Source organism: Mastomys coucha, chromosome X (assembly GCF_008632895.1).
Source record: "Mastomys coucha isolate ucsf_1 chromosome X, UCSF_Mcou_1, whole genome shotgun sequence".
Taxonomy (NCBI): Eukaryota; Metazoa; Chordata; class Mammalia; order Rodentia; family Muridae; genus Mastomys; species Mastomys coucha.
The window spans coordinates 10,843,273-10,856,065 of NC_045030.1; the positions used below are offsets into that span (position 1 = coordinate 10,843,273).

Below are 12,793 nucleotides of genomic sequence, written 5' to 3' on the forward strand. Positions count from 1 at the left end.
TGAGGAGAAACCAGGAAAGGAGATATCATTTGAAATGTAAATAAATAAAGAAAATATCTAATAAAAAAAAAGACTGGTCTAAAGTCTAAGACCTACCACTTTCTCCCTTTCCTCTGCCCTGCATAGGACTTAGAACCTGCTGCAGCCAGATATGGTATGGCACATGTGTAATTCTAACACTTGGGAGGCTGAAGCAGGAAGATAATGAGTTTTAGTCCCTGCCTGAGCTATACAGTAAGAGTAGGAGAAAGGGACAAGGAGAAAGGGGAGAGGAAGTTGGGGGAAGGTATGAGAGAGGGAGAGGAAGGGAGGGAGAGACAGAGACATACATACACACACACACACACACACACACACACACACACACACAGAGTGATGTGGGAGAGTTAGAGACAGAGACAGAGACTGCAGTCTGATGGTTCACGGGGCTTCCTCTGGTTCCCTCCACATGTTTGTTTTCTTTCACTTATTGTTTAAATAAATCTTAATTTTCCTCTTTTTAGATGACCTTGCTGCCATGAAAATTCAGGATAATATTAAGTCTTCAGCGGTGGTCACTATTTTGTAAGTCTTCTATTTTACAAATGCTATAATTTGCTTGGCCCCATTGATACTTTCTAAATGTATAGAATTGATATTTGTTGACCATTCAGAACTTGGCCTATATTCATCCTCATTCAGTTTTCTATTTTAAGATTTTTCTATTAGTCAAATCCCATTGGTGCCTGACTTAGTTGTACAAATTATGTATTACATGTTGGCATGTTAACTGGGTAAATGAAGCTTGAGTATATGACCTGATTGTTACATTTTTCAGACTTTTGCATGCTATTTTTTAAAACTGGTTGGTTTCTTGAAACTTGCCATGATCAGGACATTCACAACATGTAAATTGGCAAATAGTACAAACCAAAGTTTTTTTATTTTTTTCCCCTAAGGAGCCAGTGTAGCTAGTTATATTGTGTGTCTTCAGCACAGATAAAACTTGTAAACATGTTGAAACAAAGAACAGAGCCTCACATTTCCATAATTTGTAAGTCAATGGCAGTCCTCAGCAACAGCCATGAGATCAACAAGCTGGAGAACATTCCACCGGCCTTGGGGCAAGACATTTGGCAATAGCCAGAACAAACACAAGTACCACAAATGATGGATTCTGAAGATTAAATCTGTATATCGTGTATTCCTTTCTTAATCAGGCAAAGATTTTATAAGCTGGACAATGGAACACACTCTGGGTTCCCTGGCGGTGAGAATAACTAGTGGCAGGCAAACCATGACTTTGAAGTCCTGAGGTTCTATAGAAGTGCCTCAGAGAAAGAAATGATAGTGGCAAAGGGGATTTCCCCTGGGTGACCACCTACAGAGATTTTTTTTTATCATTTTATATGTTTCAGTTCACCCTTAAGATATTTTTGTAAGATTAAATTTATTGGTAAGAAAATTCTATTTATTCTTATCAAATAAGATTGTACTCCCTAATTTTCAAAAGAAAAGAGCAGCTAAGTGTTCTGAAGAAAATGCTGAGTAAGGTAAGTGTCTTACCTGAATTCCTCTCTACAGGCTCAAACACTGAAATTGTGTCATCACTGAGATAAAATGCAATGACAAACATCCTGTCCGCATCAGCGCATTTGTGCGTAATTAGTTTTGCAAAATACCGGAGTGTATTGCTTATGTTTCCAAAGCTAAAGAGAAGAGATATGAGTTAGAGTGTTATACAAGTAAGCATCTATTAATATATATTATTAAGGTATGTATGCTCTACTATGTTCATAGCAGCCTTATTTATAATAGCCAGAAGCTGGAAACAACCCAGATGTCCCTTAACAGAGGAATGGATCCAGAAATTGTAGTAAATTTACACAATAGAATACTACTCAGCTATTAAAAAACAATGAATTTATGAAATTCGCAGGCAAATGGATGGAACTAGAAAATATCATCTTGAGTGAGGTAACCAAATCAAAAAAGAGCACACACGGTATGTACTCACTGATAAGTGGATATTAACCCAGAAGCTCAGAACACCCAAGATACAATTCACATATGAGATGAAGTTCAAGAAGAAGACCAAAGTATGGATACTTCGATCCTTCTTAGAAAGGGAAACAAAACACCCATGGGAGGAGATACAGAGACAAAGTGTGAAACAGAGACTAAAGGAAAGGCCATCCAGAGGCTGCCCCACCTGGGCATCCATCCCATATACAGTTACCAAATTCAGACACTATTGTGGATGTCAACAAGTGCTTACTGACAGGAGCCTGATATAGCTGTCTCCTGAGAGGCTCTGACAGTACCTGATAAATACAGAGGTAAATGCTCTCAGTCAACCATTAGACTGAGCACAGGGTCCCCAATGGAGGAGTTATAGAAAGGACCCAAGGAGCTGAAGGTGTTTGCAGCCCCATAGGAGGAACAACAATATGAACTAACCAGTACCCCCAGAGCTCCCAGGGACTAAACCACCAACCGAAGAGTACACATGGAGGGACTCATGGCTCCAGGACCATATGTAGCAGAAAATGGCTTTGTTTGATATAAATGAGAGGAGAGGCCCTTGGTTCTATGAAGGCTTGATGCCCCAGTGGGAATCAAGCCAGGATATGGAAGTGAGTGCATTGGTGAGCAGGAGCAGGGGGGAGGGGATAGGTGGCTTTCGGGGGGTGGGAATGAGGAAAAGGGATAAAGTTTATACTTTTCTAAACAGTTCTAAACATCTCATTGCCAAGGTTCTAAATTTAAACATTGAAATATTTTTCTTAGTAGATTAAAATATTTCCTCCTCTTTATATGTCCAGGAAATACATTGAAACTAGGCCTAATAGCACATGCTTAATATCCCAGCATTGGAAGGGAGAGTCAGGCAACTCTCTGAGACACACTGGCTAGCCAACCAAGTCTAATCCATAGTCCATTGAGAGACCCTATCTTAAAAAAGCAAGCTAGGTGGCTTCTGGGAAATACCAAGGTTGATCTCTGGCCTCCACATGCACATGTATACACATGTATCCTCATGAATATGAAGACAACCAAAATGTCACACAACACACAAAAGGGGTCATAAACACCTGCTAAAAGCAAGTGAATTAATCAGCTGTTCTGTGATCATGAAGCTTGTCAACAATCACAGTAATTGAGTCAGGCAGATGCATAAGCATTTAGCACAATGGCCTGAGCCAATCTAGATGACATACTTTACTGGGTTCTAGGATACCTGTGTCAAGTTTAGAATTCTTCTGCCTTGTAGCTCATATATACTCCTCCCTATCAATTCATCTCTCCAGGATCATCTTCAACTTCTTTCAAGGAAAACATTAACATTTCCCCTTCATAAATATTATGCACATATCTCCATTCTAATGCACGTATTATTTGTATTGTATGTAGCCATTACATATCTAATGTTTTCCATAGGAAAATGTTGTCTTAAAACACTTTTTTTACATTATGATGTATTACATTGAGTGTTTGCAGAAAGTTACACTCATAAAGATTAGAGATATACTTAGAACTCTATGCATGATTAGTTGGTTAAAGACTGAATCAAATGAAATTTAAAAATTTCCCAGGTAAGTAATGGAATCACACACCTTTAGTCCCAGCACTGAGAGACTGGGTTCATAAATCTGAGCTAATCTGGGCTACACAGTGAGACCCTATCTGAAAAATAAAAGAAATAGTTCCCAAACTCAGTTGCATGAACAGTGAACTAACTCATGGTTTCTCAGTAGAAGCACAATTGCTGTTACCAGCCAATAAAAGTCAGCCCTCCAACAAATAGTAAGATCATCAAAACCCACTACCCTTAAGTGTCTGCTAAAATCAACCATGTCCTTTATCACTTCCCTGCTACAACTCTAAGAGTAGTTATCACTTGCAAATTCTCCTATTCTGAAATCCATTCTTGGTGTCCACACTGATATTAACTACAACAAAAGATTTCTAATTTGCAGAGGCCTAAAGTGCCTCTTCATCCCTTTCTAAGACTGTACAGGAAGGTAGGCTGGAAAAGCACAGTGGCAAAGCACAGACCAGCTTGAGGCCTTGGGTGAGACAAAACATAATAGCTCACCTCAGAGCAGCCTGGACAGACCACTAGCATGATCACAATTTGAATTTTCCTAAGTGTCTAGATTCAAGGCTTCAGATAAACCTTATATGATTATTTGGGCCAGCTATAATGTATCAATCACCTCCTCTTAACTAAACTCACAAGAACGAAAAATTCAAGAGTCCCCTCTTAAGAAATACTCATAATATTACAGATGCCTAAAAATCAATATAAAATTGAATGAGGTCTAATCTAAATCTAAATCAATACTATTTTAAATTTAACATCTTAGAACCTAAGTTTATAAGTGCATATATTTAATTGGAATATGTGAATATACCATTCATTTTTCCCCTTAATGTTCGTATTCTGGAGATCTCATCAATTGGTAATATAAACCCACTCAATAAAAAAGAGTCATTCATGAAGTTTAGCATACATAAAAGTCACCTGGAGAACTTTTTACATATGCAGAATCCATAATCTCACTACCAGCGATATAGGCTCACAAGTGAGCTTATATTTGCAGAAAACTGCATTATTAATATGCTACTAAGGAGTCTGACAATATGGTCCTCAGAGCAAATTGTAAGAACACTCCAAATGTGTTCAAGTATTTCGTTCATGTAAACTAATTATCAAGTGCCTGAGCCCTTCTGATCAGTCTCCATCCTCCTAGGTGATCATATACACATACCTCTTGCATCAACCATGATGCCACACCTAATTTAGCAACTATACAGTCTTGTACTCTTGACTGAATATCTTAAAATGTGTTTATTCCTATTGTCCAAGATTAAATTGTAAATTCTTAGACCTAGGATGCATGTCTTAATGTTTTCTACATACAGCCCAATGTTATCTATCTTTACTACATTGAACTCTCTCCTCTGCCCCTTTCCCATTGTCTTCCCCATGCAGGAGATAGCACCGAAGCTCAGAAATATGCCAGTAAGTCATATCCTTAGCCCATTCCCATTACATTTATGTCCACTTCTATTAGTAAGAGGTTATTTCACCTAAACCTCTCTTACAAAAACTAACAATCAACTCCATAATGCCAAATCCAAGCCTCAGCCTTTTTTCCCCTGCATCTAATTTTACTAATCAGCAACTACTTCTATGGCACCCTTGATCACTTGGCTCACTTGGCTCACTTGGCTCACTGCACTATGCATTTTCTTAGGTTTAGGTGATTCCTATCTCCTTGTTTGCCTCATGTCATCATCCTTCCACAACTTCTTCTCTTTTCTCCAAACACTTGATTTGGGATAACACCAGGTTTATTCATGTAGTTCTTTGACACCTACTCATCCTTGGTGATCCAACACAGTCTAAAAGCTTTATTCCAATTTGTCATCTTGAATTAAAATGTAAATTACACGCTGATGACTTCCAAATTTACATCTCCAGATCAGACCTGTCTACTGAACACCCTAAATAAATACCCATTTTAATTTCATATCTAATTGGCATCTCAAGTTGTTCTAATGATGAACTCGTGTTGTTGTTCCCAAACCTATTATACTTATAGTCCTGCCTGTCTCAATGGCTGGCTGTCATCTCTTTTCTACCCTTCCAATTACTCAGGTCCAACCCTTGAGATATCAGTAGCTCTTCACTTCTTTCATATCACATATCTAATCTGTTAGGAAATCCTATTAGCTCTATATTTAAAATACTTGCAGAATCTGCCATTTCATTTTATCCCTGCCACAGGATCATCCAGCTATAATAACTTTTCTCTTGGACTAATGAAGCAATATTATAGGTTGTCATAAATAAACTACTGTCTTTGTACAGTTCATTCTTAACACTGCATTGGAGAGATTCTTCCAATAGGCCAGCCTGGCCAACTCATTTCTCTTGTCAGGTCTCCCAATGCTTCTTTTTCTCAGAAAGGTCAACCAAAGCACTGCTGAAAACTGCAACTAGAAATATTCATCATTTATATATTCCTAGATCCTTTGCATAGAAAATTAAGGTTTTCCTTTTTTAATGTGGTACTTTAAAAATTCCATATACTATTTAATGTACTTGAGTGTTTTGCTTTCTTATATATTTCCCTCAACTAGAATAAAGTTTCTGAGAGAAGGTAGGCTTTTATGGCTGATTTGTTCACTGATGAATTTATTACAACTACTTAAGTAAATAAATGCTTACCCTACAGTAGGTCCTTGGAACACATTTGTCAACCAACCTCCCTACCACAACCTATAAGTATAAACTTCCTAAAATCAACAAACAGGAATAAAACCTCTATATAGTAGTTCTCAACCTTTCTAAAACTGGACCCTTTAATAGCATTCCACATGAGGTAGTGACACCCAACTATAAAATTATTTTCATTGACACTTCATAATTATAATTTTGCTGCTGTTATGAATCTCAATCTTCAACCCTTGTGACCCCTTAGGTTGAGAACTACTGACCTAGAGATACACAGTCTTTATATAAAGACTCCTTTTTAGTGATAATAGAAAAAATAAGGGGGTATTTTGTGGAAGCAATAGATGGACAAGATCTGAAAGCAGTGGAATATTAATATTAACATTAATATTAATATTAAAACAATAACTTTTTGAAAGCTATATGGCCAGAATAGCTGACGTATGAGATGCTAACTTTCCTGTTAAGAAGCTACCTGCTCTGTTCCTTTTACTTTGGTCCATCACTATAAACTGGATTAGTGGGGCTGGAGAGATGGCTAAGCACTTGTTGCTTTTAAAGAGGACCTAGGTCCAGTTCCTAGCACCTACATAGCAGCTCACAACCACCTACAACATCAGTTCCAGAAGATCTGATGCCATCTTCTGAAGTCTAAAAGCACCAAGCATGAATGTGGTAGACATACATTACATGCAGACAAACAGCTGATACAATAGACATAAAAGTTTTTTAAAGAATATGATTAGCAAACATTTTTCCTACCATTATACTTATTCATCTGCATCTTTTCTTATTGGGTGAAATATTGTCAGTCTCTTACTTCAAGGAGCTGTTAGTATGGGGAAGCCCATATTTTACATACGTGAGTGATTCTCAGGTCATGTAATAAATAAAAATTTTATAGCAAAGAAGGTGAACTCTAGAAGTACCATTTCCCAGGATTTAATTCCTAGTTAAACTAAAAACTAGATTGGACAAGTTGCAGAGCTTCTTACAGTCTTGTTTTTCTCTTTTGAAGAATGGGCTCAAGAATATAACCTGCTTTCTTCTAAGGTGGCTTTAGGGATTATATGAAATCAGATTTTATAAAAGTAATTAATGTACACCAAACTACTAATTACTTGTTATCACTAGAACTATTATTATTATTATGAGGATATTCAACCAAGAGTTGTGGGCACACAGAGAACAAAGTACTTCAGGCCTGTGAAGCCAATTTGTGGCAGTTAAAATGGAAACAAGATCACTATGTAGGGGGAGCTTGAAGGAAGTATATTCCTGACATAAAACAAGCAGTGGACAAAAAGAAATGAAATTAGAGACATTTGTGCCTATATCCCCATCTTCCAAATGAAACAGTATTACTTACATGTACAATTCTATCTGTAGTCAGGGTCCTGAGGACAACTTTAAAGGGAAGATAGAGAAACTAAGTCAACTAACCACAAAGAAACAGTTTTCCCTGAGTTCCAGAAGTAACACCCTGGATAACACTTCACATTATTTAGTTCTAAGAAAACTTCTGTGTCCTTTTACAATAGGGACACTATTCTTGCCCATATTCTTGCCCAGGTGGCCCTTAAAAATAGTAGTTACTAGAAAAGAGTCTATCAAACTGTACCCCAGAACCTAGCCAGAATACTGTTATCAACCAGAGAACATGGACATGTTGATAGCCCTCTTACATGTAAAAATCAGTTGATTCTCAAATACTAGTGTGCCTTACAACTGTCCATGATGCCTATGAAAAGAGATTGCTGGGTCTCACCCCAACATTTCATTCTAAGTCCACCCAGAAAGAAGAACAGAATTGACATTCTATTAAGTATGAGGACCACGCTTTAAGAAGCAGAAAGTTTAAAATTAAAAAAAAACCTTAAGTTTTTTAAAAAAAATAAACTGATTTCTTGAAAGACAAATAACATCATGTCACAGCAAAGGCATACTCTCTCACATTACATATAATTCCATATATAGCCAGACACTGAGACCATTTTTATAGGCAGAGCATAACATTTTGTTCCCTTTACTTCAAATTTTCAACAGCATGGGACCATACTCATTTTGACCAAATTCAGGATGCTTTTTCTTCTTTAAGTCTTAACACATGTTCCCTTTATCATTTTTCTCCCAGCATCTCCCATATAGTCTCTGTCACTTGGAGTTATAATTTTTAGTTTACATCCTATTTAAGCATCTGCAATATTTCCCTACAATTTTTCCCTGACATTTTTTTATATCCCAGGCCTACTCATCCTGAAGAACCAAAAAGTAGCCATAGCCATAACCAGTGCTCACATTTTCTATGTACTATTCGTGAGCAGTTTGCATCTCATGTACATTAGGGATACTTTGGAAAGTCTATCTTTTGTAAGTACATTCAGCAATATAAGCAGTTTACTCCTACTGAACTCAAACCAAATGTCTCAAGTCAAAGTAACATGAGTTTTCTAAAATTATAAGTTGAAAAATACTTATGAACCATTAAAATCTCTCTAGCGGTGGTTGGCAAACCCAAATCTGTGAGACAGAACTGGCTGGCTACCTGTTTATATGCCTTTGAGCTAAGTGTGGTTTGTACATTTTTATATGATTGAAAAGAAAAATATCAAAGGAATAGTATATTGCAATCTGTAAAAGTTTTAGGGTATTCAAATGTCAGTGTCCATAAAATATTTTATTGGAGCACAGTTACACATGTGTTTACATTCTGTCCATATAGTTTTCACACTATAATGTCATATCTGAGTGGCTGTGATGGAGGCTGTGTGGCCCACAAATCCAAAAGCATGTACCCTCTGATCCTTGAAATCTGTTGATTCCTCTTCTGTATTATTTCCTCAAGACACAGAAAGACAGACAGACAAATAGAAATGAAAAGTCAATAGGCAGGGGGTGATATGACCAAATCATAGTTCTCCAAATAACACATCAAAATAAGCACTCAAGGAAGAAGCTGGCAATACCTGTGCATTCATCAACCTCATTAGAAAGCTACAGTAACTTGTCCCTGGACACAAAATCAGATGAGCTGTGTAACAGCTCTTGCAACAGGAGGGCTATATCATAACTTCCAAATACCATTTGAAGAGTTAGGACTATAATCATGGTCCCCTTAGGCACCTGTCTAGTTCCATGAATTTTTTGAAGTTCCTCCGATGAGGTGTGGGCTTGAGGCCTACGCAGGAGCGGAAAGAATCCTCTTCAGACCCAAAGCCAGTATAAGGTGGGTATTTCCTTTTTATCTTTGGAAGAGGAGGAGGCTTGCATGAAATGGGCGTAAAGTCATCTACAACAAAACACAGGCAAACAAAACATCAATATTTTTTTTGCCCTGATTATAGCTGTTTGGAAAAGTCTGTTATTATTTCAAGATGAACGTGGAGATTTTGTAGACTATTTTAAACTCTTTCAAACAAAACATGGTAAAACCCTGTGAGAGTTGGTTTTAATCTTGTTTATAAAAGCCACAGAGCTCACTTAATAGTCATTGGTTCAAAAGAGAAAAAAGGAGAAATCTTTGTCAACTAAGTATTCAATTAGAATAAGAAACATTTAAATTTTTGTCCTCACATTCCCATCTGCAAATATTATTTTGCTCTTCCTTTGATTTTTTCCAATGATAGAAAAACTCAAAATTGAAACTTATGCCATCAATTCCATATTTTAATCCATAATTTGGCCTTCTCCTATCTTCAGTCAATACTTGCTAATAAAAATTATAAGACTGACTTCTTACTGCTTCCCTTTTAACTTGACCAGAAGCTCTTCCTTGGATCCATTTTTAAGCTCTCTTCCTTACCTCTAATTCAACCCCAAAACACTGTACTTCAGTGTCTATTAAAAATCAAACAGAAAAATAAAATCCCTCCCTGTTACCAGCCACTGCTCCAGGTCACTTATTTTATTACTCAAGATAAACTGCAACTGTAGCTGTGATGAAGCAAAAACCCAAACAGCTAAGGCTCCCTAATTGTCTCCACTCTCAAAGAAGTATGATATGATCAATACTGTTCACTTTATTTTTTACTTATCAGGTATAAGAAAGGAGAGGTAGGAACAAACTTTCAATACCTGTAGAAGCTCTTAGGTAATCATTTCTGGGGCTATGTAATCTCTAGAAGCAACTATGCTTTTTAGAATAAATAACATACTGACCAGATCTATCTAAGTCACCATGTTTGACCTACCACAAATGGCAAAGGAGATTCTAGAACATCTCCCAAAACAAAACTAAGACACATGGACTACTTTTTATGTCTTCCCCAAGCTTGATAAGAGTTTCAGTTGTGAACAACAGGAGTTCTACAAATGTAAATATTTCCTTTTATTTTCTATTGTCGAACTTATAGTAGAAGAAAGAACCCACATTTTTGGTATACCATAAAAAAAAAAAAAACTTATCAATTTGTCATGCAAAACAGTCTAATTCTACAACTGAAGTGCATCTTTTAATTCATCAAAATGCTGAGAGTGTGAAGCGATTTCTAATTCCAATTTGAAAAGATTTCCAGCTTTCAATTTGTCTTAGATTTCCTAGTTGCCTTTGTGTGAGATTTCCTGAAGCACAATCCCCAGAAGAGTATTGTTTAACCTTAACAGAAATTGCTCACAGCAGACACATTGATGAAGGAACTGCCATCAAATATTTCTCACGGGCTGGGTGAAAGTGGAAAAGCAGTGTGTCCTTACAGTCTCCTGATCCTCTCCTAATGTTCATTTTGCAATTAAAGAGACATGTTGGTAATAAGAGAACTACTCAAATTTTCAAAATTGAATTGCAGTAGACTCTATCCTTGCTCACTATTACATAAAAATCACTACTATCTGTTACCTTTGTTCTAGTGCAAGGACCACAGAAATGGCAGGAAAGCTTTATATAATCAGAAAATCAATGGAGGCCTGAGCAATTTCTTCCAACAGGGGGCAGACACGTGCAACTCTACACCCTAATCTGAGTGCACTAGCCAAAAACTGTGATTCTTAATCACAAAGTCATTAAGAATACATTCTCCAGTCTTCAGTACTAGTCTTAAACATGGTGTTGTTTTCATACCTACCTAATTTTTGGAACAGATTTAAGTGAGAAAAGAACCAAATTAGAGCTTTCCTCTGCACCCACAGTGCCATCTAGTGTATAAAAACTGAGAAGCCTTCTACTGCCTCACCCTTGACTTATAACATCATGTAGATCTGTTTTGGAAACTCTAGCTCAAGATTCAACTTTAAGTCACATCTCCCAGGATAGCTCACATAGGTTCACAAAGCCACAGAATTGTATGTGAATAAGAAGTTGGCTGTAATGACTACCCCATCTACCCTGCCTATAAAGGTACTAAGAAATATTGCGCAAATGAAAAGGTGCATGCTTTTGTACAAAGCATCTCCCCAAATGTATTCTATGACTGCTATTTAGGTAGACACTAAAATACTCATGTCTTCCAGATATACTGACTTCCCTAATTCCATATGTGAATTGAATGCCTAACCATGACTGACTAGATTCTAACAAAATGCAAAGAGATTGTGTATAGAAATGGAATCTAATGATTCTACTTGCCATCTCAGGTAGAAGCATTATTCAGGAAAGTCACCAATTAACTACCTCAAAGTTTGCCTTGTGTGATCTAATAACCCAGGCTTTAGGAAAACTGAAGCTTAACTAATTTTGAAGAAATGCTTCAAGCCAAAAGAACGCCAGATTATTAAGATGAATTTAGGCCAGGGCTTTGGACTAGGACCTTTAAAAAGAAAGAACCTTGAAAACAATACAACCATCCTTAGCTTCAAAGCTGCGTACAGCCAATACTTAGGTTAAACAATTAGTGAAGTACGCAATGTCAAAACTCAAAGTTCTAGTCTGCAACCATCCTCACTAACTCTATGGGTGGTTGGGAGGATGTAAAACTGTGAAGTCCATCAAGGCCATGTGATAAAACCATAAGCCAGTTCTATCTTTTCTGCTACAATCTCCTTAAGTGATCACTAACTTTTCTTCTGCTATGTCCTCCTTTTTTCAAGTCCTGAGAATTCAGAGATTGCCAGCATGGAATATAGAAAATAAAATGCACTTTATAATGTTTTTCCAACCATAATCTCAATATAAGTACTCAAAACCATTGAAAATGAATGATTATGTTACTGCTTTGTTTTTGTACATCACAAATATCAATGACTAGATAGTATTCCTATAAACTGGGTATGGTGGTATATGCTTATAAATCCCAGTTTTTGGAGGCTCTGTCAGGAAGTTACCCTAAATTTATGGTCACTTTATGTTACATAGAGAGTACCAACTCAGCCAAGACTACATAGCAAGACAGTGTTAGAGCATGGAATGGAAACAAAAGAGCGAGCGTAAACAGGGTAAAGAGAAGAGAGTAGAAAAATCTTATTAATAAATAACCTAAATTTTCTCTTGGGTGAGTTTCTGAGACCAGAGCAGCCAGCTAGGAGGCACAGGCCCCACGAGTCCCAGGGGAGCCACAGGGTGGCAGGGACAAGATCCTCTCAGCTTCCAAGTGACAGAGGAGGATCAGAGTCCTTCTCTGCCCCTTCCCTGCAAGT

The 12,793-nt window shown here is 37.1% G+C and overlaps 1 protein-coding gene across 2 annotated transcripts in view; it reads right to left on the bottom strand.

Moving 5' to 3' along the window:
- The window catches only part of Efhc2 (EF-hand domain containing 2), a 178,854-nt gene that overhangs the window by 68,673 nt on the left and 97,388 nt on the right, over positions 1-12,793 (bottom strand). For both annotated transcript variants that reach the window (XM_031343008.1, XM_031343086.1), the window contains exons 8-9: positions 9,350-9,515; positions 1,546-1,688 (exon numbers count right to left, since the gene is read on the bottom strand). In XM_031343008.1, the coding sequence (XP_031198868.1) occupies positions 1,546-1,688; positions 9,350-9,515 (309 nt within the window). The remainder of the gene's footprint in view (positions 1-1,545; positions 1,689-9,349; positions 9,516-12,793) is intronic.